Source organism: Thermobia domestica, unplaced genomic scaffold (assembly GCF_964235325.1).
Source record: "Thermobia domestica unplaced genomic scaffold, izTheDome1.hap1.1 HAP1_SCAFFOLD_330, whole genome shotgun sequence".
Taxonomy (NCBI): domain Eukaryota; kingdom Metazoa; phylum Arthropoda; class Insecta; order Zygentoma; family Lepismatidae; genus Thermobia; species Thermobia domestica.
Window position 1 is genome coordinate 55,495 of NW_027656043.1, and position 27,006 is coordinate 82,500.

The window sequence follows — 27,006 nt, forward strand, 5'->3', positions numbered from 1 at the left end:
GAATTAAATAAATAATAAATGCTTATATTTCAATTTTTAGTGGTTCAATAAACTTTACGAAGTTCGAACAGGATTCCAACTAAGCATATCTTTCCAACTTAAACTTTTAAGCACAGACCAATATCATGAGGACAAATAAAACTTCAGCGATCACCAGAATTGAACTAGAGACGGAACGTTGAATTACTTTGTGTTTCCTCTGTCCTCATTGGTTAATCTTATTTGTTCTTTCCAAATGGCTAGTTGCTTGTCTCCCATAGCTTAAAAAAAACTATTCTTCTTATTCTTTAGTGTACGAATCATCAACGCTTAAAACCCCAATCACTTACAATATGCGAGGTTCCATGGACGGTGGAAACATGGAGCAATGCTTAAGGGTGGAAGCAGTTTTGGAAGAGGGTGTCTTCACAGGAAAACATTGCGTTGCAACATTAAGTTTCTACGTTGATCAAAACGCCTCCAACTTTGAAGACATCAACATTTTCTTGGATTATGTTCTCAGACGGCAGGAGATTCAGAAAATTGTCGACAAGCATGACAAGGTAATTATTACATACATATGTATATTAATATTATTAAGTAAGGTAGGGGGCCCAAATTTCGTCCACGTGCCTAATTTCGTCCCCTTCAGTTTCACGTTGTTGATGGTAGGAGCGCTGTCGGTGCAGCAACATTTGTGCAGGGGAAGGCAAGCGGGGGCAGTTGTGAGAGTGTGGCGGTGAAGGACGCGTGTGCTGTTGTTTGACGAGGAAACGTGTGATTTTTGCGAAGGTGAGTTCTTGCAGTGTTGTTCATATTATTCTATTGTATTTGTTGGAAGTATTGGTTTGGTACTGTCCACATGTCAGTGGTGTAAGTAGATGACAATAGCAATATTTGTATGTGTTTAAGTGTCACAAGGTATTTTTGTTAGAGGAAGGTAGGAGGAGCCATGTGAGCGTGAAAGTTGTTCCTTATTTCGTCCCCTTATTCCCAGGGGACGAAATTAGGAACTCACACATGCATTCCATTTGTTTCAGATGGGTCCCCGGAAACAATGGAATAAAGATGCTATGAGGACTGCGATTGCTTCAGTGCGGAAGAAAGGGTTGGGATACAAAGCAGCCAGTAAGATGTATAATGTTCCTAGGGCGACATTGAAAGAATATGTAAAAAAAGGTGGACATTTAAGTAGAGAAGAATTGGTAACGAAGACAATTGGCAGGAAACCAGTGCTGACCCCCGACTTGGAGAGACAACTTGTTGAATACTGCATGGTCATGGAGAAGCACATTTACGGTGTAACACTGAAAGATTTACGACGCATGGCCTATCAACTTGCTATTCGGAACAATATTCCACACCCGTTTTCAGTAGAAAATAAAACAGCTGGACGTAAGTGGATGCGTCTATTCTTCAAAAGACATCCCGAAATGTCAATTCGAAAACCTCAATCTCTGTCACTTGCTCGGATTCAAGGATTCACCCCTCAAAGTGTTGAACAGTTTTTTGATCTGTTAAAGCCAGAACTGGAAAAAGTGCAATTTAACCCGGTCAAAGTGTTCAACGTTGATGAGACGGGCATTTCGATCGTGCAACACAAACCTGCGCGAATTGTGGCCATGAAAGGAAAACGCGAGGTGAATAAAGTGTCCTCTGCTGAGCGCGGTTCGTTAATCACTGTGGTGATGTGCATGTCTGCTGCTGGGCAATTTGTGCCCCCCATGATGATTTTCCCAAGACAACTAATGAAAAGTGAACTGATGGATGGGGCACCACCAGGAAGTATCGGAGCGGTTCACCCGTCTCGATGGATAACGGCCGATCTGTTTGAGAAGTGGTTTCAACATTTCTTGTTGATCACAAAACCTTCAAAAGAAGACCCCGTTGTGTTAATTGTAGACAGACATTATTCGCACACGCGTAACATCAATGTAATAGATGCTGCTCGCGAACATGGAGTGTCAATAGTTTGCTTGCCTCCTCATTCTACATCGAAACTGCAACCGCTTGATGTTGCTTTCATGTTTCCCTTTAAGACGTATTACGGTCAAGCCATTGAAAGTTGGTTGAGTAACCATCCTGGTCGCACAGTTGGCAATCTTCAGGTAGCTGGTTTGTTCCGTGAAGCATATGAGCGTGCTGCAGTCGTACAAACAGCTGTCAACGGATTTCGCAAAACGGGCATTATTCCATACAATCCGAATATTTTTAGTGAAGCGGATTTTCTTGGCCACCCACAGTCTGACATCAAACATCAGGATGGAACTAATAATCCCGATGATATGATCCGTCCTTCTGACCAAACATCCACCAGCAAGCAGTTTCAAACCCAGCAGTCAGCAGTTACTCCTCAAAACATTAGGAATGTTCCAGTGATCCAACCATCAACATCTACGAGACAAGGTACAGCAACTGTTATCACCAGCTCTCCCCATAAGAGAAAAATTGAAGAAGCTATGGCAAAAAATCGCTCGAAACATTCGAAGACACGTGTTCAACCTACTAGTGCCAAACAAAAGTGCGGGAAACCATCCTTCCGCACACGACAAGCGACAGTGATTCCAGCTTTGACATTCCATATGCCGACTCGTCTGACAGCTTTAGTGAGGATGATGCTGATGCTCAATGTACAATTTGTGGGGAGAAATATTCTACAGATAGACATGGTGAAACGTGGATCCGCTGCTCGCAATGCCTTACATGGCTTCATGAAGGTTGTTGTGGTGCTGAACGCCGTGCTACATTCATTTGCCGGGATTGTTTAAATGGTTAAATCCTCATCTTATCCTGATAACCAGTTTTTCTATAATTCTATTTGCACTTGTTTTACTTGTATTTTCCTTAGTTCATTTGTTTGTAGTTTGCTTCGTTACACGTAAAAGTTAAAAGTACACCATCATAGTCAGCTACACATGTTCACTTTTCTGCCTATTTTTTTGTAACTAGTTAAATAAAACTGCTTATTACGAAAGAAACCTTAACGTTGTACTTTCTTTTGAAATTTTAATGGGGGACGGAGTTAGGACCACGTTTTTGATTTTGGACAGATTGCAATACTTTTGAAATCATATTGTAAAAATAAAACTAAATGCTGATACACGCAACTCATCTTGGCTACCCAATAAAGGAATAGTCACTATAGATAATGTGCAAGTTTGGCTCTCCTAACCTATATCCTGCAGCCTCAAGCTACGAAAACATGACTAGGGGACGAAATTTGGGCCCCCTCCCTTATATATTATTTTTCTATAGCTTAAAGAGCTCCCTCGTGGCTAAGCGGTTACCGTACGCGCCTTTGGTGTCGGAAACTCAAGTTCGATTTCTGGCGGGAGCTCATGTGGTTCAGAGCCCATGTTAAGCTGTAAGTGCACATCTCATATAGCCTCGCTGCTGAAAACAACGCTCAAATCAAAATCGAATCTATAGCTTAGAATGAAAAGTAAATTAGGAAGCCTTCCACGGCTGTTTGCTTAGCATTATATTGAGATAGTGATGTTTATGCCTGATTAATTCTTTTAGTCATGAAAATGTATATTTCGTTTGTCTCCGAATAACGTACTCCAAGTTAGAACAATCGGCACCATTCCAAATTTGTACTTGTGTCAGTGTTTTATATTTACTTGTAAAACTCTGAATCAGGTTAAGTACCAGCTGGGAAATCAAACCTGGTTATCATTCTGTAAAACATCATGGGATCGAAACCAGTCTACCCTCAACATGATTCAATTATATCTGGTACCGAAACCTTGGGACAAATTTTTGTTATTTGTAGCTTGAAGTTGCTGTCTTGTTTCTTTAATATTTCCTGTTTGGTGTGTTTGGTTATACACGGTAGAGAATTGCTAGTGTACTTTCGTTTTTTTTTTTTTTTTTTTTTTTTTTTAATTAGCTTTGCTTTGTTCTTGGAATTTTGCTTTGACTTAAGGTATCTTTTGACTTATTTATTGATACCATTATGGCTAAGGATGAAATTAGTGGGTCCGACTTATTGTTAAAATAAATGTCACTTGTAGCACATTAGAGTGGAAAAACAGTACAAGTCAAAAACAAGCCATTATACTGTACTTGTTTGTATTGAATGTATACAACAACGCATTCTTATAGATTGGCATAATAGCTTTCAACTTATTAGGTAATTTAAATAAAAATTAACTTCATATGTAGATCGGCATAAGAAATTTCTTATTGGAATATTCATGAAATTCGATTTTGGACTTGTACTCTTCTTCCACTCACCGATTCAATTTTACGTCAACATAGCTTATGTGGTGAGCTATAACATTACAGTAGAGCGTCGATTATCCGAACGTCGGTCAACCGAACTGTGTACTCGCTCGCACCTGTTACTCTCCCACCCTACCGTCCATCATCCCCCTCACTCCCAAACCAAGTTTCCCACAGTAGTCGCCGCACTGAGCCACCGCTGGCGGAACATTGCTTCTAATGGGGCCTTCATAAGGCGCTGCTGACCGGCCAAGCCGCCAGTCGCTGTGTTTCAACAATCAGCACACTTCTTTTTATGAATAAATTTACTGTACAGTACTTCTTTTTGGCAAATAAACATGTACAGTTCGATTATCCGAACAAACCAGTTTTCCGAACACCCATGTCCCCCAATTACTTCGGATAATCGACGCTCTACTGTATTTGCTTAATTTATTTTTTAAAAAGTAACTTAAAATATTCTCAACATGTTAGGATTATTTGCTGTTTTAATTGCTTGCAAGCTATATCAGAAGCTTGCAAACCAATTCCTAGATTAGGTTACCAGACTTACTCGAAAATTTTGCTGAAGCTTTTCTAAACTAGGAAGACATTTTAACAGGGTAGCCAGGTTTCACCTTTATTTTAATATATTTGTTCTCTTTTTTTCGGTATCCATTGATATACTTTCAGCGGGATGAGAGAGAAGACCCAACCTACCTTTACCATGATCGCCAAGTGTTTTGGTCCTTTTGTATTCCATCGACGTGCACAGCTGACGACCTTCAAACCGCTCTGGAAGACGAATTGAGAGAACCGTTTGCTTCTCTTGGAATCAACGCACACGCCCAAGTGAAAGAATCTTACTGCACTACAACAGATACAAATAAATTTGATACACTTAACATCATTATTACGTACGTACAAAGCATAGCATCTTTTTTTCTCTAACGAACATTATTGCGTGTACTTTTGTGTTGCCATTTCTTAAATTGTATTGGAAATCACAATCTATATGTGGTAATGTTTTCTTAAAATGATATTTAACTTACGCTTCAGGAACCATGAGAATTTTAACAAATAAGATGATCATTTTAGAAAGGGCATATCTCCATTTTTCACAAAAATCAATCGCATTACCAATAAGATCTTTGCCTATAAATATACCAGTTAATGTTGGACAACATCGTGTTCGTGGGTTTAGTCGTGGGTCTCCCGTTTCCTTCCCCATTCTCATTCTGATAATTATTTTATAATTATTCATTTTCATTAATCATGTGTTCTCTTTAGCCTAAAGGGCATAATCGTGGGACGTAAAACTAAAAAAAATAATTTTATTTCACTGATTTATAAATATGACTAAATAGTTAATCCTTACGAAATTTCAAACACATTAAAAAGAGGCATCTTGAAAAGTATTGTGAAACACTATGCGTCCAGCATGTAGTGTAATCTGTGGAATTAGTATTTTCTAGTGTAGATTGACATCCTTATGTTAGAAAAACTAGTGTCTACGAAAAGCAGTTGGGTTTACTCTTGAAAATAAAACATTTTTGAAAAAAGGAGACTTTTCTACAGTGACATAATAATAATAATAATAATAATAATAATAATAATAATAATAATAATAATAATAATAATAATAATAATAATAATAATAATAATAATAATAATAATACAATTAATATCTACAACTATAATAATATTAATTGAAATATATTTAAGATTAAAGCTTAAAAGGCCTAATCACTGCGAAATTAAAATACCACTAATTTTACAGTCATCATATGATATCTTCAAATAGATGAAATATAATCGAAATGTGGAACAAGAGCGCCCTAGACAATATTATTTTGCATGAGGTACCGTTATCATTAGTCACCTAGTAGCTTTCCGTTTGCAGCTATTTAGAAACGTGAAAATAAATGCTCGAAATCGAAAGCAGATAATTGAGTCGTGATAACGGTATCTCATGTAAAATAATATTGTCTAGAAAGCTCTTGTTCCACTTTTCTATTATCTTTCATCTATTTGAAAATATCGTATAATTACTGTAAAATTAGCGGTATTTTAATTTTGCCGTGATGGGGCCTCTTAAGAGTTAATGATAATTTTAAGTTATTATATAGGAGGGTTACCAAAGAGTACGCACGCCCTAAGAGCGCGCAGTGCCAATTACGCTGAAGTGGTAACACACAGAATTGTTATTGCTACGCTGTTTGATGCGTCTTTGTGTGAGAGTTGATACGAAGAAAAGGGAAGTTAACGGATCGCTGCAAACAGAAAATACAGGCAAAAATAACTTTTTTGAATTCTTGATGTAATATTTTAATACTCTTAGTTAAGAAATTATTCTGATATAGCAGCTAACTACAGTACTCTTGTTGCATGGTAGGAAACATGAATGCAGATAGAATTGTTTACCATGGCTTTGTTTCGGGGGTCTTGCATATGCAGCCACATGGATGAATTTTACTCGAGTTGACTGCTGTTTCCCAAAGAGTGCGCGTTAGTGAGTTACCAAAGAACGCGCACGTACTCTTTGGGAGAATTTCTTTGATAGCGTGTGTGGGTAGCGGCATTCATATTACAGACTATGGTTATTCTCATCAGTTACTCTCGGAGTGTAATATGATGTTTGAATGGATTGTAGAATTATTTGTAATTGTTTGTCTTCGATTCAAGCACCAACTGTAAATCATATATAAGAAGTATTTTAAATTCACAAAATTTCTTAAATTACAATGATGATGTGGTGTTCTGTCCGAAGGTAGGCGTTTGGTCCATGGTAGTCTGCCATTGTCTTTCATGGTATGATGATGTCGTCCTAAGTAGTGAGGAAATGATCAAAATAAAGATTCTGGAAGTGTTCTGGAGGAAGATGCTGAGTGAAATATGGCTTCGATTACTATTGTAATGAAACCACAAACTAAGAATTAAAAAAGACATACATAAGGTGTTGTTCAGGATTTTTTTCCAGTTGGTGGAATAATGTGATGAAACCACGAACTAAGAATTTAAAAAATCATCATTAATTTTACTCATAAAAATCATAATTTGTGGGTGAAACTAAACGAAGATTTTCTCTAATGTTTTAAATTTCTTGTACGTTCGTAATAAATTCTTTAAAACCACATGGACGTGTAATGAAGAAATTGCTGGAAGCAAAATAGTTTAGAATTGCCTGTATACGAACAATTGGAAGCAAACTTTAGGGTAAATTAAAGTTTACGAAGGGGTTTAGGTTTCAAGTATGATAGGTGTTGAGTGCGCCCTCTTAGGGACCACAAAACGCACTCTTTGGGACACTGGTCCTTAAGAGTACGCATTTGAGTTTTTTTAACTTTTTAACGTATATCTCCATTTCTACATCTAGTAGTAAACTTTTCTATTTCTTACAATGTGGCCTAAACTTCAATTAAAATTTTGTACAATTTATATAATTTTTGCTTCATTACTTTCGGAACTATTTGAAAATGAATATTAAGTGCGTGCTCTTTGGTAACCTTCCTCTATCTCATTAACCTTAAAGCGCACTATTCGGTTGCTAACGTCATAATTAAAAGTTCGATAGGGTATGTTTCTGTATTAGCTTCACATTAATCGGTGGTGTGTTATTGAGCCTGTTATTATTGGTATATTTATTCAACCCCATAAAAGTTTTTTTGGTCATTTTTCTCAAAAACTACTCATGGGGTTTACTCTCACGCTGTCATTTTTCAGCTATAAGATCCACAAAGTAATATATGTTTTATCTTGGGACTTTTTTTAAAATATGCTGATATATTTTACTGTATAATAATAATTATTAAGTATATTAAATAAACCGTATTAAATTAAGCTTTTATATTTTCTTTTACAGATATTGTTTAATGTTGTATGCAGTTTTGCTCCTAAGTGCAACATTATATGATATTTATTCAAAATCTTACAGAAGCACAAAACAAGGTAATTTTATATTTTACTATATTTCCAATTATATTGTTTCATTCTATTTTCGAGCTCCCTCGTGGCTAAGCGGTTAGCGTACGCGCCTTTGGCGTGGGAGACCCGGGTTCGATTCCCGGCGGGAGCTCATGTGGTTCGGATTCCACGTTAATCAGTAGACCCACGTCTCATATAGTCTCGCTGCTGAACGGGACGCTAAACTAAAATCATCTCAACTCAATTCATTCTATCTTCATCAACACAATGTTCATAGGTTTCCTTAAGAAAATTTCCCTCGACTCACACAAAAGTTTCCCCCTCTTCATATCAAATTTCCCCTAGATTGTTGAGTGCCCAATCCCTATGACAGAAGTTATGTGATAAGATTAATTTAGCTATTATTAAATTAAGTGTTAACCACATTTTTTTGCTTATATTTTTTTTACTTGTTTTTTTTTTAAATACACCTAACCAACAATTGGTTCTAATTATGCTACTTTGAACAGACACACTATTGCTATTGTATCGGTTTATTTGTGAAGAATAAAGAAAAATTTAAGCATTTATGTTAGTCAATCAGTCAGCGCGAGAGTTTCTCTGGGTTTTCACGTTTTATCGAAAAAATCCCTTTTCCTTTTTTGCTAAATTTACCTAGGAAAAAAATTCCCTCAAACTACGGACAATGGATAAATACCTTAAATACTGTATGTATACATATATTAAATTTAAGAATATTATTGATTTTTGTTACGTTGTAAGAATTACAGAATTAGCACGAATTTCGTAATTATAATACCTAAATATCCCAATAATTTATGCAATCATAATTTACACCCTAAGAGATCTCTTTGGTAGAAATTCCCGTTAGAGACGTGCGATGTATTGGTGTGTTCATATAGATAATAACGAAAGATTTTCCTTAATAAAATACAAACAATGTTATTATAAAATACAATAATAAGACGTTCTTTAAAAAAAACAATATTAACAAACTTCAACTAAATCGCTAAAAAGCAAAAAAAAAAAAAAAACAATAATAATAGAAACCACTTAAAAGCATAAAATAATTCATTTTTGTTATTTATAAAAAATGTTGAAGTCTGTACCAAGCTAACAAATTAATACATCATAAAATTACCATCAAAACTGATTTTATATTAGGCACTAGCAGCGTTCACCCCGCTTCGCTGCGGTCACCCCGGAACGCAATAAACGTTGTTACTTGGATAATTTTTACTTTTTCGCTTTCAAGTGATATGATAAAAACCATAGAAGATTGCATTAAATGTTAACATTATATCGCCTGTCATTTATGTTAACCCGCCCCGCTTCGCTGCGGTCACCCCGGAACGCAATAAACTTTGTTACTTAGATAATTTTTACTTTTTCGCTTTCAAGTGATTGCAGTAAATGTTAACATTATAGCGCCTGTCATTTATGTTAACCCGCCGAGTGACACGGTCATGCGGGTTGCATATAAATACGTTTATTTTTACCTATGATGATCTAACAAAGGATTTGTACGTTATGGACACTTGAATGGTCAATTATCTCAAGACACTGGTAATTAAAAATTAAAGTGATATGATAAAAACCATCTAGGGTCCAAATCCTAATAACCCCCCAAAAATAAAAGAAATTGGTTCAGCCGTATTAGCGTGATGAGGGAACAAAGGATTTGTACGTTCTCTTTTATATATATAGATTAATTTGTTTCGTTTCGCACAGACTTTATTTTTTTATGCAGATAATAGTAATGAATTATTGTCTGCTTTCAAGAGCTTATTATTATTTTCTGTTTTTTAGTACTTTAGTTGAAGGCGGTTAAATTCTATTTTTTTTAAGTTTCATTTTATTGCCTTTTAGTGCGCTTTTGAAGTCGAGTCTTTTTCTTTCAAGTTTGTTTATTTTTTTCACTTTTTTCGTAACCCCAGTAGCTTAGTAAAGTACCTAAATAAAACGTAGGATACTAACTTCCTATAAAATGGGTCGCCCTACGAAAGGTGCATGAACAAATATATCTTTTTGAACTGCTCTACGCGTTATTGAATTATATATGAATATATTGAGGAGCACCATGATATTGTTCCTAAGACTTCCATCAGATACTAATAAAATTTACGTGGAACCTGCAATAAAGTATATTTCTTGAAACTGAAAATAATAATAATAATAATAATAATAATAATAATAATAATAATAATAATAATAATAATAATAATAATAATAATAATAATAATAAACATCGGTTCATCTATGTTGAAGTTATGTGTGAAACATTTTGCGAAATTGTTAGAAGGATTTTTACAAGAGACAAGAACATTTAACGTAGATCCTGCCAGAAAAAATCTAAAACTTACGAGGAAACTTAAGATGGAGCAATCCTGTATAAATTTGCATGATGTCTGATGTCAACGTCATTTCGCTATTTAAATATTCATAAAATGTACACAGGATCGTCTCTAGGTTCCTCTGTACAATTATTTTCAACTATATACTCAGATTAGCGATACTAAGGTAATGCCTGTAGCAAGTAGCGCAGATAGAATTGCATAAAGGGAAATTCAGGCACCTAAGCTAAGCGTGATTTCTGTGTACATATCTTAATACAGTAATTGTTTATTTTTTCCGTAATATCTTGTTGAAAAGAGCAGAATCCCACTTTGCATAGTCACTGTTTGTGATTATAACCGAAGAATGTCAAATGAATGATAAAATGTAAAGATCCATAAACCTCCTTGGCAGAAATAAGATTTAACTGATGGCAGAAAATGTCCTAAAGAATCAACAATTTCAATAGTAGCGTCACTGTTGTATCCAAAGCCTTTTTTTCGCTCTCTAGAAAACTTGCAAATTTCAGTTATATACTGTACCTGTATACAACTAGGGCCTATAAGTTTTAAGGTTGCATGTTCGTCGAACTCATAATAGGTATCACATTCATGTAATGCACATTCATTTTCGTATAATATCCTATAGTAATGTTAGAGCCCATACAACTGCTGCAAGGACTCCGCGTGAACCTGGAATCGACCTAGGATTACAATAATCCCTTCCTCTGACGTGAAACATCTCCCACACGGTTGTTATTTTATAGGCTGAACAGAAAAAGACACATTGGCTGAGGTCAGAAGAGTACAGCTATACAGGATGGGGCAAGACCACATTGCATGATTCGCAAATTCAGATTGCATAAGAACGAACCATTGCACAGGAGTTTTATCGTGAAGGGAGCCTATTATTGGTTTTCTACATGTTCGGACGTATCCTGACGATAGAATCGCACAGAAAACGCACGATATTCACATACCGTACTTTGACAACTGTCGCTACGACAGGAATGAATTTCTTCGTACGATTCTCTTGGCACTGAGGAATACTTTCAACATTACTTTACATTTTAATCTGTTGTTATAACTAGGGAACGGAACTTTATTTAAATAAATGTTTTTTCTGCTGTGAGATAGAGGCCCATTCTTTTGCCAAAATGCTGATCATATCCTTTTATGCCACCTTAGCAAATTTTATTTTACATAAAAACACATATTTTCCAATTTTCCGTATGTAAATACATATTTTAAGAGTTTTCGTTTAAAAACATAAAATCACTCATTGAGGACTGCTACATCGAAATCTTCGAAAGAAAAAATGCTTATTTTTTCACAATTTTTTAATATCGTGTGTCAGGTTTGTTTTGTCTTTGAGCACGTTGACTGGCAGACTTCTGGTCCTTACTTTATTTAATCTACACATAAGGTCCTGTTGAGGGAATTCTACCCAGCCACAAGCCAGTTACAACACTGCAGGATTTTGAATCCACTACGTGTCTTTTCGTTTATTCCATTCTATGTGGTGCTTCAGCACAGTGTATGTATTTCCTTACTGTAAAGTACCTAAAATAAAAGCAAGTGTTTCATCTCGTTTGCAGAAGTTCCGTGATGAATATAAAGATGAATTTTCTACTGATGACAAAGTGCTATTTTGCCAACCGTGTGGTAAATCTGTCGCGGCTGACCAACGTTCACAAATTAAGCAGCATTTGGAGAGCAAAAACCATATTGTTGCTGCTTCACGTTTGAGCAAGAGACAGGCATTTATCTGTCAACCAATTGTGCCTAATTCTGGTAAACCGTCAAAATTGTCCGCTTTTTCAATAGATTTGTGCAGAGCTTTTGTATCCGTAGATATTCCACTGTTCAAATTAAAGAACCATGAATTACGAAAGTTTCTCGTGAAATATACGCACTTCGAACCGCCTGACGAATCAACATTGCGAAAAACTTATCTGCACAGGTGTTACGAGCAAACTTTACAACATATTCGCTCGGAATGTGCGCATCAAAATATTTGGGTATGTATGGACGAAACTACAGACTCCAGTGATATAAAAAAAGGAAACGTGACCGTACTGCCGTGTCGTGACAAAACGCTGTAACTTTGGCGAAGAAGTTTTGCGAAAATGAGCCTTAAAGTTTTCATCTGAAAATGTGATCTGTATCGTGTAGAACCAGTGTAACTAGGCAATAATGGTCAACCAATCAATTTTCACCAAATTTAATCACACAACATGCATTTACGTAACATTACATGTAACCACGTGTTTCCAAAGCAAGATACACTGGTTCTACACGATACAGATCACATTTTTGGATGAAAACTTGAAGGCTCATTTTCGCAAAACTTCTTCGCCAAAGTTACAGCGTTTTGTCACGACACGGCAGCGTAGGAGTGCTAAGTAATGGTGACGAAACTGTGTTGACGAAAAATTATTTGCTAGTGTGAAAAGAGCTATCTGCTGCTGCACATGTAACAATAGCAAGGCTTTTCAACGAAGCAATGCAACTTATGGCCAGAAGGCATAAAATTTGACAATGTTCTTCTTGTTACAGATGCTGCAGCTTACATGAAGAAAGCTGCAGTAGGCCTTGCCGTTAGCTACCCCAAAAGGGCGCATGCTACCTGTGTGGCTCATGCGTTGCATTGAATATGTGAAAAGATACGAGTCCCTAGGTCGATGGACTAATTTCAAATGGAAAGAAAATTTTTACCAAGTTATCTAAACGAATAGACATTTTTAATCAAAACTATTCTGGGATTCCTCTTCCAACCGCTCCTGTACTTACACTATGGGGCACTTGGTTTAATGCCGTTGAATATTATGCCCAAAATTTTGAACAATTCGTATTTTTCGTAAGTGATTTCCATCGTCCATAGAAATTCTACAATAACTGCTAAAAGATCCATCCGGAAAACTCGAGTTAGCATTCATTTCAACAAACCTGTCCTTTCTTTCTCGTTGTATAGAAAAGCTTGAATCTTCATCGAAAGTACTGTCAGCTTCAGTGGGTGAAGTCTACATAATAGAAACGAAACTGATAGAACTTCCTGTTGCTAACGGACAAGTGCCAATGTCTAAATTTACAGGCATTTTTGAAAGAAACCTAGGTTTTCAAACATTGTGTAAAATTGCACGTGTTTTGGAAGGGGAAATGGTGAAGGAAGATGTGGCCAATTTCAGAGTTAGTGAAATTTCGTATTTCAAATATGCAAGAATTGTTTATTGTGACGTGGAGCGATCTTTCTCGCAATATAAGGTGCTTTTTAGGGATAATCATCACAAATTTACAAAGGAGAACTTGGAGAAAATTATGGTAGTCTAAAGAATAGCTTGCTAGAATGTAAACATTTCAAAACTGAATTTAAGATGTTCACAATACACGTAATATTTAAGTTTCTGTTGCCAAATATTTTTATTTTTGTCACATATTTTTCTAATTTTATCACATATTTTCAAAATTTATAGCACATAAATAAATAAATATTTCTGAGATTTTTAGCACATGAAGTTCCGTTCCCTAGTTATAACAGAATTCGCTTTTTAAGTGTGAGGACGTTGGTGACTTCCAGGTTGTAGATTGAAGCTTCAACTATATCGAATAGGATCGAATAGGAACCACTATCATTGATCACCTATTATGATATGATTTAGAGATGTTAGATGATTGTCCACGTTGCCAACTAAACCCTCAAAGATGGTCAATTGTATCTACCGTTGGTCGCCTGTTTGTGTTGCCATGAGGAACCCACCTTATCAGCGTTTGCGCAATTTGCAATTCCTTTATCAGAATGGAGCGACAGTTGCCAGGGCTGATTTCTGGAGCCTCTGAACTATCATTGCACGGAACGGTTTTCATGGTCTATCTGTTGCAGAAACTTAATGCATGTTCCATCTGTTACAACTATCTACCTCCGACTGGCTCAGTTCGAGAGTTGAAAGTCACACAACTGTACTGCTTCACTAAACTGCCAAGAATCAACCAGTGCTGTATTAGGTGCATCACAGAACGGCGTCTTAGAAGAAAATACTGCGTCTTAGAACTTACAACTCTGATGATAGCTGATGTAATTTGAATTTAGTATTTAATTTAAATAAAGCTGTCTTGTTAAAAGTCAAATTATTTGGAGAAGAAAATATATTTTCTACTACGGCGAGAAAATTGAGTTGAGTTGATTTTGAGTTTAACGTCCTTTCAGCAGCGAGGCTATATGAGACGGAAGCTACTAATTAACGTGGAATCCGAACCACATGAGTTCCCACTGGAAATAGAACCCGGGTGTCCCACGCCAAAGGTGTGTACGCTAACCGCTTAGCCACGAAGGAACTCTAGGCGGGAAAATGATCTCACTTTGGTCCTTAATGTGAAAAGTCATATTGAGTGATATTAACTCTTTTCATTTTTTTAAACAATCTTTCAGGTGTACGTGAAGAAGTTATTCTCTCATTTTCAACACTGAGAGCATGGCGAAAGCTGGTAGACACAGATGTTACACCCCAATACATGGAATGCTTAAACGGTATAAGAGTAACAAATATGGTTTTCGTCGCATTTATTCATGAAGTGTACGCCATCTCGCATTTTGTTCCTGCTATCAACTATCTGGACAATCTTCAAGTAAGTTTCCTTTCATTTATCAGCAGTAAATATAGTATTCACTTCTCAAAACTATATCTTAACATCATACTCTCCTGTAAAACCATGTCTCATTTTTTAAAAGGGATATAATAATTCTATTCAAGGATGCAAAATATGATGTGTCACTTTAACAGAAAAGCAAATTTTAGCTTTATGAATTAAATCTATACGATGATGGCAAAATATGTCACTTTTTCCCCATTTTCTGATTTTAATATCTCCGGTAGTTGGTCACAATGAGATTTCTTATGTTGGAAAAAATTGGAAAAAGTGGAGAATGACTTAATTTAAAAAAAAATCCCCGTTTAGTAGTATATATTTCACATTCAGCAGTGAATTAAAATATCTTAAATTTAATTCAAAAGGTTCTAATGTACTCTTCTGTAAAAGTTAACATGTCAAGCTTGGTCATTCTCATATAGAAATATTGAACTCCATCTCCCTTCCTTAGAATATGTATTTTAATCAAACTGAATTATAAAGATAGCTACTAAAACTGTGTTCAGTAATTTATTTAAAATGGTTCAGCCGTTTCTCCGTTATGTCGTAACCAAGGATGTTATAAAATAGAGGATTTGCCCATAAAGCAAAATCGTGAAGCCATACGTCACAGCTTCGCCACACCTACTTTGCGCACTCCGAGCCACTAAGGTCGCAATTTTCTAAGCCAACAATCATGACGGAAACGAGAGTAGCCAATCAAACGTGCCGGTTCAAACGATGCTCGTTTTTTTTTTTTTTTTTTTTGGCTTCATTGAGTTCATATGATGAAGATACGTATGGGCAGATCCTCTATTTTATAACATCCTTGCTTGTAACAGACAACGTCAATTAATGTTCTTGCTTCATTTATTTTTTCTCAAAAATCAAGGACATTATAATTACCTGTACGAATATGACAAAACATGATATCAACATTTTTTTATAGGAGATAACATTGCAAACTTTTCAATTAAATGTATATTACTTTTTATTTTATTGGTGAAAACGAAATATGTACTGTTAAATCAGTGGTGCCCACCCCCCCTTATGTCCATGACGCACCCCCCCGCAATTGTCAATCCATAGGTATTCTTCCATGAAAAAAAATCTTTTCGATTAATTTTACCCCCCCCCCGCCAAACATATTTATATAGATTTTTAACCCCCCCCAATATTTCAATGACGCAGTTTGCGTCATAGCCCCCCCTTCTGGGCACCCCTGGTTAAATAGGAAACGTTAAGCCATTATTAACTTTTCCAACATATAGATGTCACTGTGACCAACTAGCAGAGTGAAAAATCGAAAATAGCCTTAAAGTGGCATATCATCTTTTGACATCCTAATATAGAGGTCATCGTGGCTGCGGACAAACAGCGTGTGCATAGGTTTTCTCGAAATTCTCCCGAATTCCCATCACATGATTACTTTCATTATCATCCACCTCATCATCACCGTCTTCCTTAGCTTCGGTACGTAAGTATGGGACGTTAAATTGAAAACAAATAATGATTCTCAAGGGCGTCCATGTTGTGTTTTCCAAGGGGGGGGGGCAAGTATAAGCGACGTTTCAAATAAAGTTTCAAATTTTGCTGTAACTAATGTAAAAATTCTATTTGGTTTTCAATATTCCCAAGTACAATTTCCTCTTAGGGGGGCGAGCGCCCCACCTTGCCCTCCTGATGAGCGCCCTTGATGATTCTCGTATAAAATTATTATTATTATTATTATTATTATTATTATTATTATTATTATTATTATTATTATTATTATTATTATTATTAAAAGTTGGATCCTATAAATTAAGTGCCATTGGAAGTCTGTGAAATTGAGTTAAAGAAAGGGAGCACAGTGACTTAATGATAGAGTGCTTACTTTCGGTGCGTGGAGACCCTGGTTCGAGCCCTGGCCAAGCAAGTTTGTAGTGGACAACATCATGTCCATGGGTTTTCTCGAATACTTCCGTTTCCTCCTACATACTCATTCCATTAATTATTCCATCATCATTCACTTTCCTTAAATCACCCGTCTCAGTTACCTAAGAAGCATAATCATGGGGCGTTGAACTAAAAGATTTCATCTTTCAAGAAAGCCAACAACAAGGATTGAATTAATTAAAGCAATAAAGGACGTCTGGCAACACTGCGTTTTATTAGAGACGCAGCAAATTCATCTTAAATCGACGCCATAAAGTTGTCAAATAGCGTGCACTAAGGCAAAGTCATTTTTGTACCTAGCTAAGTATCATTTCAGTTACAATGTATAGGCCTACTACTTTTGTCAAATATCATCTACTATTACATGTAGTAGGCCTACACGTAACTTCTACAGTTTGATATGCATTCTGCATAAAATTTAACTTAAATTGATGGTATATATGTTTGCAGGTATGAATATAGAAGCTTCTTACGAATTCTTTCAATTACATAAAATTACGTGGAGTTTCTGTTAATTTTTCTATTACTGTACACAACCAAACCAATGTCTAGTGCAGCTGCAGCAACGGTGCCGATCCTGGGACGAGGGGCACGCCCCCCCAAAGCTCATGTGGGCCCCCCTCATTGTATTTATGAATGTACAATATTTGGCATAATTGAATGAAACTTGTCTTAAAATCCTCATATATGACTTCAACATCTGAATGGGTCCCCCAAATTTACAGAAAAATCGGCGCCTGCAGCTGCACTATCTATCTGATCTGCCCACCCTTCTACCCCGAAAAAAGAATCTGGAAGAAAGCCTGCTTTGAGTGAAAATAAGAGAAAATATTTTCAGTGAGGCTTGCTTTTTCCAAATTGGCTATTAGCTTACAATCCAACAATACTATTTTCCAAGAACCTATGTAAGGAAAAAGTGTCTTTATTATTTATTTGTTTATTTATTTTCAGAACTCTGTTAGTGCGAGTGTTTCAGCATGTCACAGTTTAACATCAACATCAACGGATACCTTCTTTGTGATGAGTGGTTTGCTTGTTACTTACAACTTTATGAAAAAAATGGCTGAAGATGGCCGAGTGGATTTATGGAGATTTTATTTAAATCGTTACTTCAGGTAATAGTCCAAGTTCTCTACTTATATTTACTTATAAAGCTTCCAATTGGTAGAGATGTCCATACTAAATATATCAAATGCACAGTATTATAGAAACGAAATACGTGCCATTTTTATAATTTTATGAAAAATGAATATTATGTTTGATGTCCAACACTAACGTAGTCATAAGCTAAAGTAAAATGATCCCTTTTATGAAAAGGGGCCTCATTCCGTAACTGTTAGTGTCAACGAAACCCTAATTTAGCGTTTTACTTTGCGATAATCGGTATAGTAATGGTAATTGCTAATTGCATTATTTGTGTTGCGTTGTGATTTACAAAGTTTGCGAAGACCGATACAGAATGATCCCCGAAAGTTTTCGTCAGTTTCCTTTAATCTCTGAAGAGAGACTGATAACTGTCCCTAAAGGAACCTTTAAGAGGTTGCCGTGGCATATAAGGAATCCATTACAACTTTTGGTTTCAATAAAAAACATAATAATAATAATAAAAAAGATAAGAGATAATGAGAAGCGGGTTTTCGGAATCGATTTAGCACCCTAAAAATCTCTTTTAACACTTTATTCAATGCAGAAGTGGTAGAAATAACCAACTCAGGTTTTTAATGTTGTTCTTACTGAGTAAAAACGTCGGTGTATAACGAGAAGCTGTTTTCTGCAGTGAAATAAACATCCCAAAATTATACTCTATGTTCATTAAATCTCTCTACCAAAATCAGAAGTGAAAAAAAAAAAACTATTGGTTTTATCGTTAATATTTATAGAAAAGATGACGAAAAATGGTTTTCTGTAATCAGTTAATCATCCCAAGGATATTTTCCATCTGCACACTAAACTTTCTGTTAGAACCGGAAGTGACGAAAATAAACAAAGGTTTAATGGGGCGCTTGGTCTCTTTTTGCTCCTCAGTTACTGGCTCAGGACCCATGGTCCCCAGCCCAGGGGTAGCTAAGAAAATCCCCTCTAAATATTGGCAATTCGGGTGTTGTCTTCCCTTCATTTGGAGAGAGCTATATATGACCACTTCTTAAATTTCGGAAAGTGCGAAAACGAAATTTGTTGTACAAGACTATGTAATATATTTCTGTAGGTTCGAGTAGTCCATTTCATTCCATTTCTTGATTAAGAAATTGCCAAAAATTCAAAGTTTAGAGATTTTTGAGATAATTTATCTTTCTTTCTTATATAGTTATATGGTTATATAATTGAGTATAGGAGTTCATTCTCTTTTATAATATCACGAGTAATGTGATAAAATATCATGGTATTGTGATGATAAATTTGTTAAATTATAAGTTAATAATTTTGATTAAATCCTTTGCGTTTCCATAATAATAAGATAGGCTACATTATTGCCCATTCTTAAATTTTGGGACGGATACAATAATTTAGCCCTTAAATTTAGGAACTGTCAAAAAATGAAATTTGGTCAATGTTCTCTAAGACTCAAATATATTCTTCTGTACATTTTCCCTACATATTCTCTTCTCTAGGTAAAAAGAACGCTGTTTGATGAGGCTTTATTACATCATATGGATAAATGGTCGAAAACAGGGGTTGCATCTCTTCCATAAGACAGGATACATTAGGCATGAGTCATATCCAATTAAATAAATAAATATAAACAAAACAAAAGAAGAGAGTGGTATATTACACACCTAGAAATAAAAGATCTACTCTTAAGAAGTAACATTAAGCAGAAGGCGTACGACATATACCGACGTATACCCTTGACTATAGTCCTGTCTCGGGATATGAAATGGAACTCAGGCTTAGCGGAAGGTCCAATTTTTTTTCGTTTGTTTTTCTTTTCTTTTTTACACAGTGTATGTATACTATTACTGAGTGAGAGTATGGCGGAGTAATCAGAGATGTTCTAGGGTTCCAACATTCTAACCCTCGACCTAAGTTCTCGTCATGCCATTCTGAACGCCGAGCACTTGTGTTAATAAGAATTTTAGGAAGGATAAAAAAAAAAAAAAAAAAAAAGATCAAAAGATTGCGATCTCGGTCAAGAATTAGTTTTTGGATCAGAGAACACAAACTTTATGAACGGCTCCTAAATCGAGTTTTCGTATTTTCTACGGAATAAGCACATCATACTGAGTTAAGTGATAGTTTGGGTTTGGCTACATTGTATGTAGTTTTCCAGATATAAGGCCTACAAGAAAATTTTTGATTGAAATAGATTGGATCTTTTGATCCAAAAAATGTGAACGATTTTAGCCGAAAATAGAACAGAGAAGTGCTCGTTCAATTTGTCAATTTAAAAAAAAAAATCCTCAGCGCCACAATTCCGAAATTTTAACTTTTTTCACACATGGTTAAGTCTGCCATATCCTCATCTATTCCCACTCTATGAAAATATTGGGCCATACTATCATATAAGCTATGAGTAAAATATTTGACCAAGGATGTTATAAAATAGAGGATCTGCCCATACAAGAAAATCGTGAAGCCATACGTCACAGCTTCGCCACACCTACTCTGCCCACTCCGCGCCACCAAGATCGCAATGTTTCGAGCCAACAATCATGGTGGAAACGAGAGTAGCCAATCAGACGATGCTCGGTTGTTTTTTTGGCTTCATTGAGTTCATATGATGAAGATACGTATGGGCAGATCCTCTATTTTATAACATCTTTGTATTAGACTTTTCCCCCTCTTTGTTTTATTTTCTTCTTTTTTCTTCTCTTTTTTGTATGGGTGATGAGCAGCCTCACAAAAATTCTAGGGTTTCTAGAGCACAAGAGCATCCCCGGATTCGGGGACCTTGAAATACATTATTCACACTCCTCTTGATGTGAACATACGTATATTTGCTATTTGAAGCAAAATTTGATGTTACTAACTGCTTTCTGATCGCTTCGAATCCACTTAACGACATACTGTTAAAAATTAAAAATAAATAAATAAATAATCGGCCAAGCCCAGCCAAAACATAAGTACAAGAAATTCCTATTCCACTTTGATTTCAACAAATATTATGTATTTTATTTTCAGAATATCTCCACTAGCGACTGTAGTTCTGCTGTTATCTAGTCTACGAGAGATGTCCAGCGGACCTTTCGGTGTTCACTTAGTGCATGACTCTATCTCAGATTGTAGAGAAAACTGGTGGAAACATATCTTGTATACAAATAACTACGTTTACAAATCGGACTTTGAAAAGGTATAACTATAATTTTCTTTCTCCTTTTTCTTCTTTTACACACAATAGCTAACCTAGGGCCACATTTTGTAATGATCTTAAAATTTGCTAAGCACAACGTAAAACGTAGAAAAACCAATAGACTAAAATAGTGATGTCGTCATTTCCTCCTAGTTACCATGGTGATCGCCATGTTTTTTTCTAAACAAATACATGAATCGAAAGGAATGCTGTTAAGTCTGCTCTTAATAATCACAATTAGGCAATTGTAAAATATTTTGAAGACAAAGTAAAGTTAGTAAAAAAAAGTGCAGATTAAGAATATGGGACACTATTTAGAAAATTTACGAGTGAAACTCAGTAATTCATGAAGTAACATCTAAGGAAACTTCTACAGGGACCATATTTCTACGTAAAATGATAAGATAGAAATAGCATAAGAAACGCTAGTAATTATACGCAATGAACAAAAGCAATTATACGCAATGTAGAAACTCTAAGGTAGAGACTGACAAGCTGTCGGCACAATGAAACTAGAACAAATATACGATTTGTCTACAAGGAAAAATCACTGTCTGCTTTGAAAATAATGTTAATTATACTGGCGCATTCAGATTTCTTACACCCACGCTTTAAAATATGAGTGCATAGTTACAGTGGCTACGAAATAATAAAACAAACCATTAAAAAAAAAAAAAAAAAACACTAGGCTTGTAGCCATATACGTGCTGAGAATTTTTAGTCTGGATCGATTTCTGATCGGTTAAGTTTTAAACACTAATTCTGTAGCCATACGCATATGCAATGTAATGTGTGATACTGATAGTACTAAATAAAAATTTTCCAGAGTTATTTAAGTTTAATATCCGATCAGGAGTGTAGCCAGCAGGTTAATGTAGGGGGGCCCGTCGTTTTTGAAGGGGGGCCAAGCCAAAAAAAGTGTTGTAGCTAGTGTTTTTGAGGCCTGAAAAAACCGGAAAATTTTCGTTTCCTCTCGGAAAACTAAAAGCACTGCTTTTTAAGATTATTATTATTATTATTATTATTATTATTATTATTATTATTATTATTATTATTATTATTATTATTATTATTATTTTACTTTTTCTCCATAAATTATATTCCAGATAGTTTTTATTATATTTAACCCAGAACTACTGTCCCGGACGAAATATTATACCTTTGTGCGTAACTATTTCAGTTTAAGCCTTTGTACACAGAACCTATCTACATAAGATTGATTTTCTTTGAAATTGCACTTAATTTCTTAAAGATTTCCTAACAAAAATATTTATTTATTATTCGTGACTAAACAAACATTTATTTTATTAACAGCTATATCTTACTTCCTGCTTTACACCAAACAGCATTTTTTAAAAAGCGAATGAAATCCAGACTGAAAAATTGAATAAAAACTTTGTTTTTCACCAAATTTTCCATATGATAAAAAATATGTTTTATAAAACACGAGATAGAGGATATAAAAATATAATGTACTGTACTTACAAATTAATTTAGTACCAATGTTTTATGGTAGTATTTATAGTACCTTGTTAAAACGTTTGTCATCAAACTGTCAAATATAAATCGCAGTAAATTGTGTAATCTGCTGTCACAAAAAAAGTATACCATGCTACTTTCCGATCGGTATAAGGAAGAGATACCATCAGAGACGTAACGAGCATTACAAGATTTGGGGGGGGGGGAGGTGAAACTTGACATTGCCAAGTCTTGATTTTAAAAATTGCCAAGTCTTATTAAAAAATGAAAAGTGTTTTGAAAATCTTAGTCTCACTTGTACCAACTTTGTGGAAATCTATTACAGCAACTTTATTTTCATATTCGTCCCATTCCATGCCTCGTCTGAGATACGAATACGAACAGCCCTTGTTCCACTTTGGAGTGCAATTTTACACCTCAACTCAGGACTATTATTACCATGCACAATGCACAACTACTAATTTGACAACTTATGGCTAGGTTAGATAATCCGCGTCACCCAATCCTCACGAGAATCTCTAAAGCTATAATCTGTTGTAGAAATGCATTTAAAAACTTAGAATAAGGGAGGCTATATTTACTGCTTGTGATATAGGGACATATAATTTACATAAACATTCAATTGAGGGGTTCAGTGAGAGACTAGGCTAACCTGCACACAAATACCTCCTTAACACATCTACTTCATATTTTAAGGACGTTTGCTAAAACGCCGGATCTTGTTGGGTAGGGTGCGGAAAAAGGCTCTGGCAGAGAAGTGGGAGAAAGCCTGAGAGAATGTCTTTGTAGAATGATTTTCTACCAAAATGAATAATGTAGGTAATTAGAGAAGATGAAAATGCACTATAATTCATATTATAATATGAGATTTATTATTGAATTGAAATAGTGAAATTTATTTGTGAAAAACAGGGTGCGAAATCATTGAGGAACAGGGGAATTCCCCCCACTGAATATTTTTGGACAAAATTCCCTTGCTGGGGGGATAATACACTGAAATAACGTCAGAAGTTTCCAAAGTAATTCATATGTAATCAACGTCTATTTTATATTTAATTATTAGATGAACTAGTGATCAGCGGTATACTATACTAGTAATTCCTAACTTTGTATAATTTACTACTTCTGGATACCCAAATACGTGAACTTTCCATATCGAAACTTTGAAGCATAAAAGTGCGCAAAGTTTTTTCTCTTCTTTTTTTTAACTCTTCAGTCCTCGTCTCCTCCCACTTCGATTTCATGATTTTGCACTCTGATGAAATATATTAAATACCGGCAGAAAAAATACTAATATATAACCTCCCTTTTAGGCGCCCCTCCAACCACGCGCCTCGCTTCCTCCCCCATAGTTGGGCCTTGTGAGCTACATAAGTAACATACAGCGGTATATGTAATGCTTTGACTTAAGAAAGCAAGAATTGCAATTTTTGTTTTACTTTCGAAAGAAGCAATTACGGGATTAAAAATAAGGTAGGAAAGGCAACATATTTGTATGAAAATGAACTGAAACACACACCGGTCTATTTTTTTCACCCAACAGTCGTTTTGAATCCGAAAATGTGACTTTTGAAATCTTGCACTTAGGTTCACAGTGGAAGTGACGAAATGACTCGACTCCAGTGCCGTGCCGTGGTAAGTCAGCGCCCGGGGAGAGAGTATACGACGGTGCCTCCGTACATATGGGTGAGATGGACAGACCAGCCGCGAAGCGCCACCATGCTTGGCGCGAAGCGGTAGAAAATTTTCAAAATTAAACCCTGCTTTCTCTTGATTTTGAGCACTTTTAATTACTTTTTTCCTTGCATTTTATAATGTGTACGCACATGCATTTTTCTCCCGAAGTTCGTGCCCCTTTACATCTGCACCCGGGGCGGTCGCCCCACCCCAAGGCACGGCACTGCTTGACATCCATTGTAGCTTTTCTCTCTACCGAACAACACACCCAGAAATCTACTGTGACACTATTCCCAAAACATTTTGTTCAATTCTCTCTACTCGAAAAGCCCTGTAAATAGAGTCTTACTGCAAAACAACTGAAATAATCTATTGTTTTCCTCCGTATTAATGTGATCACTTTTTGTTCAAAGGGAAAGGTCTATTCACACACAAAGCAGACACGGTTACACAATATATTCACTCTGGTATCAAAATCTAGTTCCCTTTGATATTTTACTATTACTATTGGGAAAAAACTCTTAAATTTGTCAAATTTACATACTATACATAGTAAAAAGTTTATACTAACCAGTCACTGACTTGTTCTTATTTTATTAATAGGCCTATTAATTCTTATTATTCTCTTATTAATCTCTACAATCTGCGTGTTGTCTTGTATACGCTCTTGTATCAAATGCTTTTGCGTCCAATGCTCTACCTAAAACCGAAACGCTTCTTCTGTCTGTCTTTGTTTTAATTTTGCACGCCACGTCTATTCAGCTTTTGTCAGTGATAGGCCTATAGTTTCCCGATTTTTCATTAAGATTCTTCAAAATGTTTAGGAATATCAAATGAACAAAAGTGAAGTGTGATCACTTGCAGAGTCCAATTTAGGTTTAGTGGGGCCCTCAGCTGTTGAAGGTAATGGGGCCCTTTACGTGTCCAGGTGAACGTAGGCACCCTATATACAGAAATGGATAAACTAATGATATTTTAGGAAGCAGGCTAGCAGAAGGGGCACCATTACTTACATCATAGTAGCCCACACAACAGTAAGCACTGTTGCTACGTCCTACGTATATGTAAATTTTATTTTATTGATTGATTTTCTTATACATTGGAAATGGATATCCAGTTTTCTTCAGGTTTCCGGGGTCCACAAGACAGTGGGGCCCTAAGCTATAGCTTGTTTAGCTTGTAAGTAAATCCGGCACTGATCACTTGCAACAAGTAAAGAAGCTTTCAACGAATATATCAATTTATTTCAAAATAGGAAACTACACAAAATTTATGACAAGTCTATAAAAGAACTGATAATGATTTGCAGCACAAAGCGGCATTCTTCAAATTGCCAACTAGGTATTTTAATTTGCCAACTTGTTAAGAAATTAAGAACTTTTGGGGAGGAGCTCTACCCTTACCCCCTTAACGACGCCCCTGGATACCACACTATTTTTCGATCGGTAGGTAAAATTGTATTTTCCATACTATTTTACCGAAAATTATTAATTATATGTAAACTTTGTTATTTTTAAATGACTGAAGCGAGGTAATCTTACGATGATGTTTTATAAGCTGGTCATTTGGGGGGCCAAGAACTCATTTGGGGGGGCCAGGCCCCGATGGGCCCCCCGTGGCTACACCCCTGTATCCGATAATAAACAAGTTAAGTATTTTGACACTTAATGTAACCTCCAAATGTATAGATAAATATACAAAATCTACGCTATCAAAGGAAACATTTCACTTTCAACGCTTGTCATATTTTACCATATTATTTACCAAATTGCTTGCTTTTCCTATCTTTTCGTAGTTCCATTCATTGGAAATCTTTTACATATACAAGTATTCCTTTTAATCTAATGTTTGCAATCCAGAAGTTAATACGTCACTGTTTTTGCTTTGTAATTACGTTCTTAGGTCATGTTGTTTAGAAAATAAAACTGCGATCACCATGGCAATGAGAAGGATGTGACATCACACTATTTCAGTCTATTATAACTAATATGCCGATTATATCAAATTTTTCGTCGCATTAATGCAAACCGTTACGGAATGGGGCCCTTACTCCCTAGTAACACTGTGGGCCCAACACTTGGAAAGTAAACTGCCAATATTGACCCCACATTGTCATTGATGGCTTTTCTGAGCACTTACCAATGTAATCCCTACGAAAGAAGTAAAAATGTGATTGGGAGTACAAGGTCGAAACTTGTTGAATAAATAACTGCAGATTATTTATTAGCCAACACACACTATGAGGAACATTGGGTCAAAATGTTTTTTCAACTTAATGTTTGCAAATACCAGTTCTTAACCATATGGCGACCATTTAGCCTATATAGGGCCTACCAAGTTTGCTGCTAAGGCTGTAAGCAACTGTTCTGATATACACTGCAGCCCATTAAAATCAAAAGGCACTAAGGAGGCAGTTTATTGACCCGATACTTTCAGAGCAGAGAACAAGTGACATAATTAACGGCCAGTCTTGGGAAGTAACGTAACGGAAATAACGCATTACTTTTTAAGTAACGTTTCCTAGTAATGCGTTACAATTTTTCCAAGGTAACTAATGGT

The 27,006-nt window shown here is 35.7% G+C and overlaps 1 protein-coding gene across 1 annotated transcript in view; it reads left to right on the plus strand.

The window, feature by feature from the left end:
* Window positions 1-256: 256 nt before the first annotated feature.
* Window positions 257-27,006, plus strand: part of LOC145676746 (nose resistant to fluoxetine protein 6-like) — a 94,264-nt gene continuing 67,514 nt past the window's right edge. The window contains exons 1-6 of the mRNA XM_081747557.1: window positions 257-542; window positions 4,879-5,102; window positions 8,048-8,133; window positions 14,869-15,065; window positions 17,955-18,118; window positions 21,123-21,291. Of these exons, the coding sequence (XP_081603683.1) occupies window positions 333-542; window positions 4,879-5,102; window positions 8,048-8,133; window positions 14,869-15,065; window positions 17,955-18,118; window positions 21,123-21,291 (1,050 nt within the window). The 5' untranslated portion in view covers window positions 257-332. The remainder of the gene's footprint in view (window positions 543-4,878; window positions 5,103-8,047; window positions 8,134-14,868; window positions 15,066-17,954; window positions 18,119-21,122; window positions 21,292-27,006) is intronic.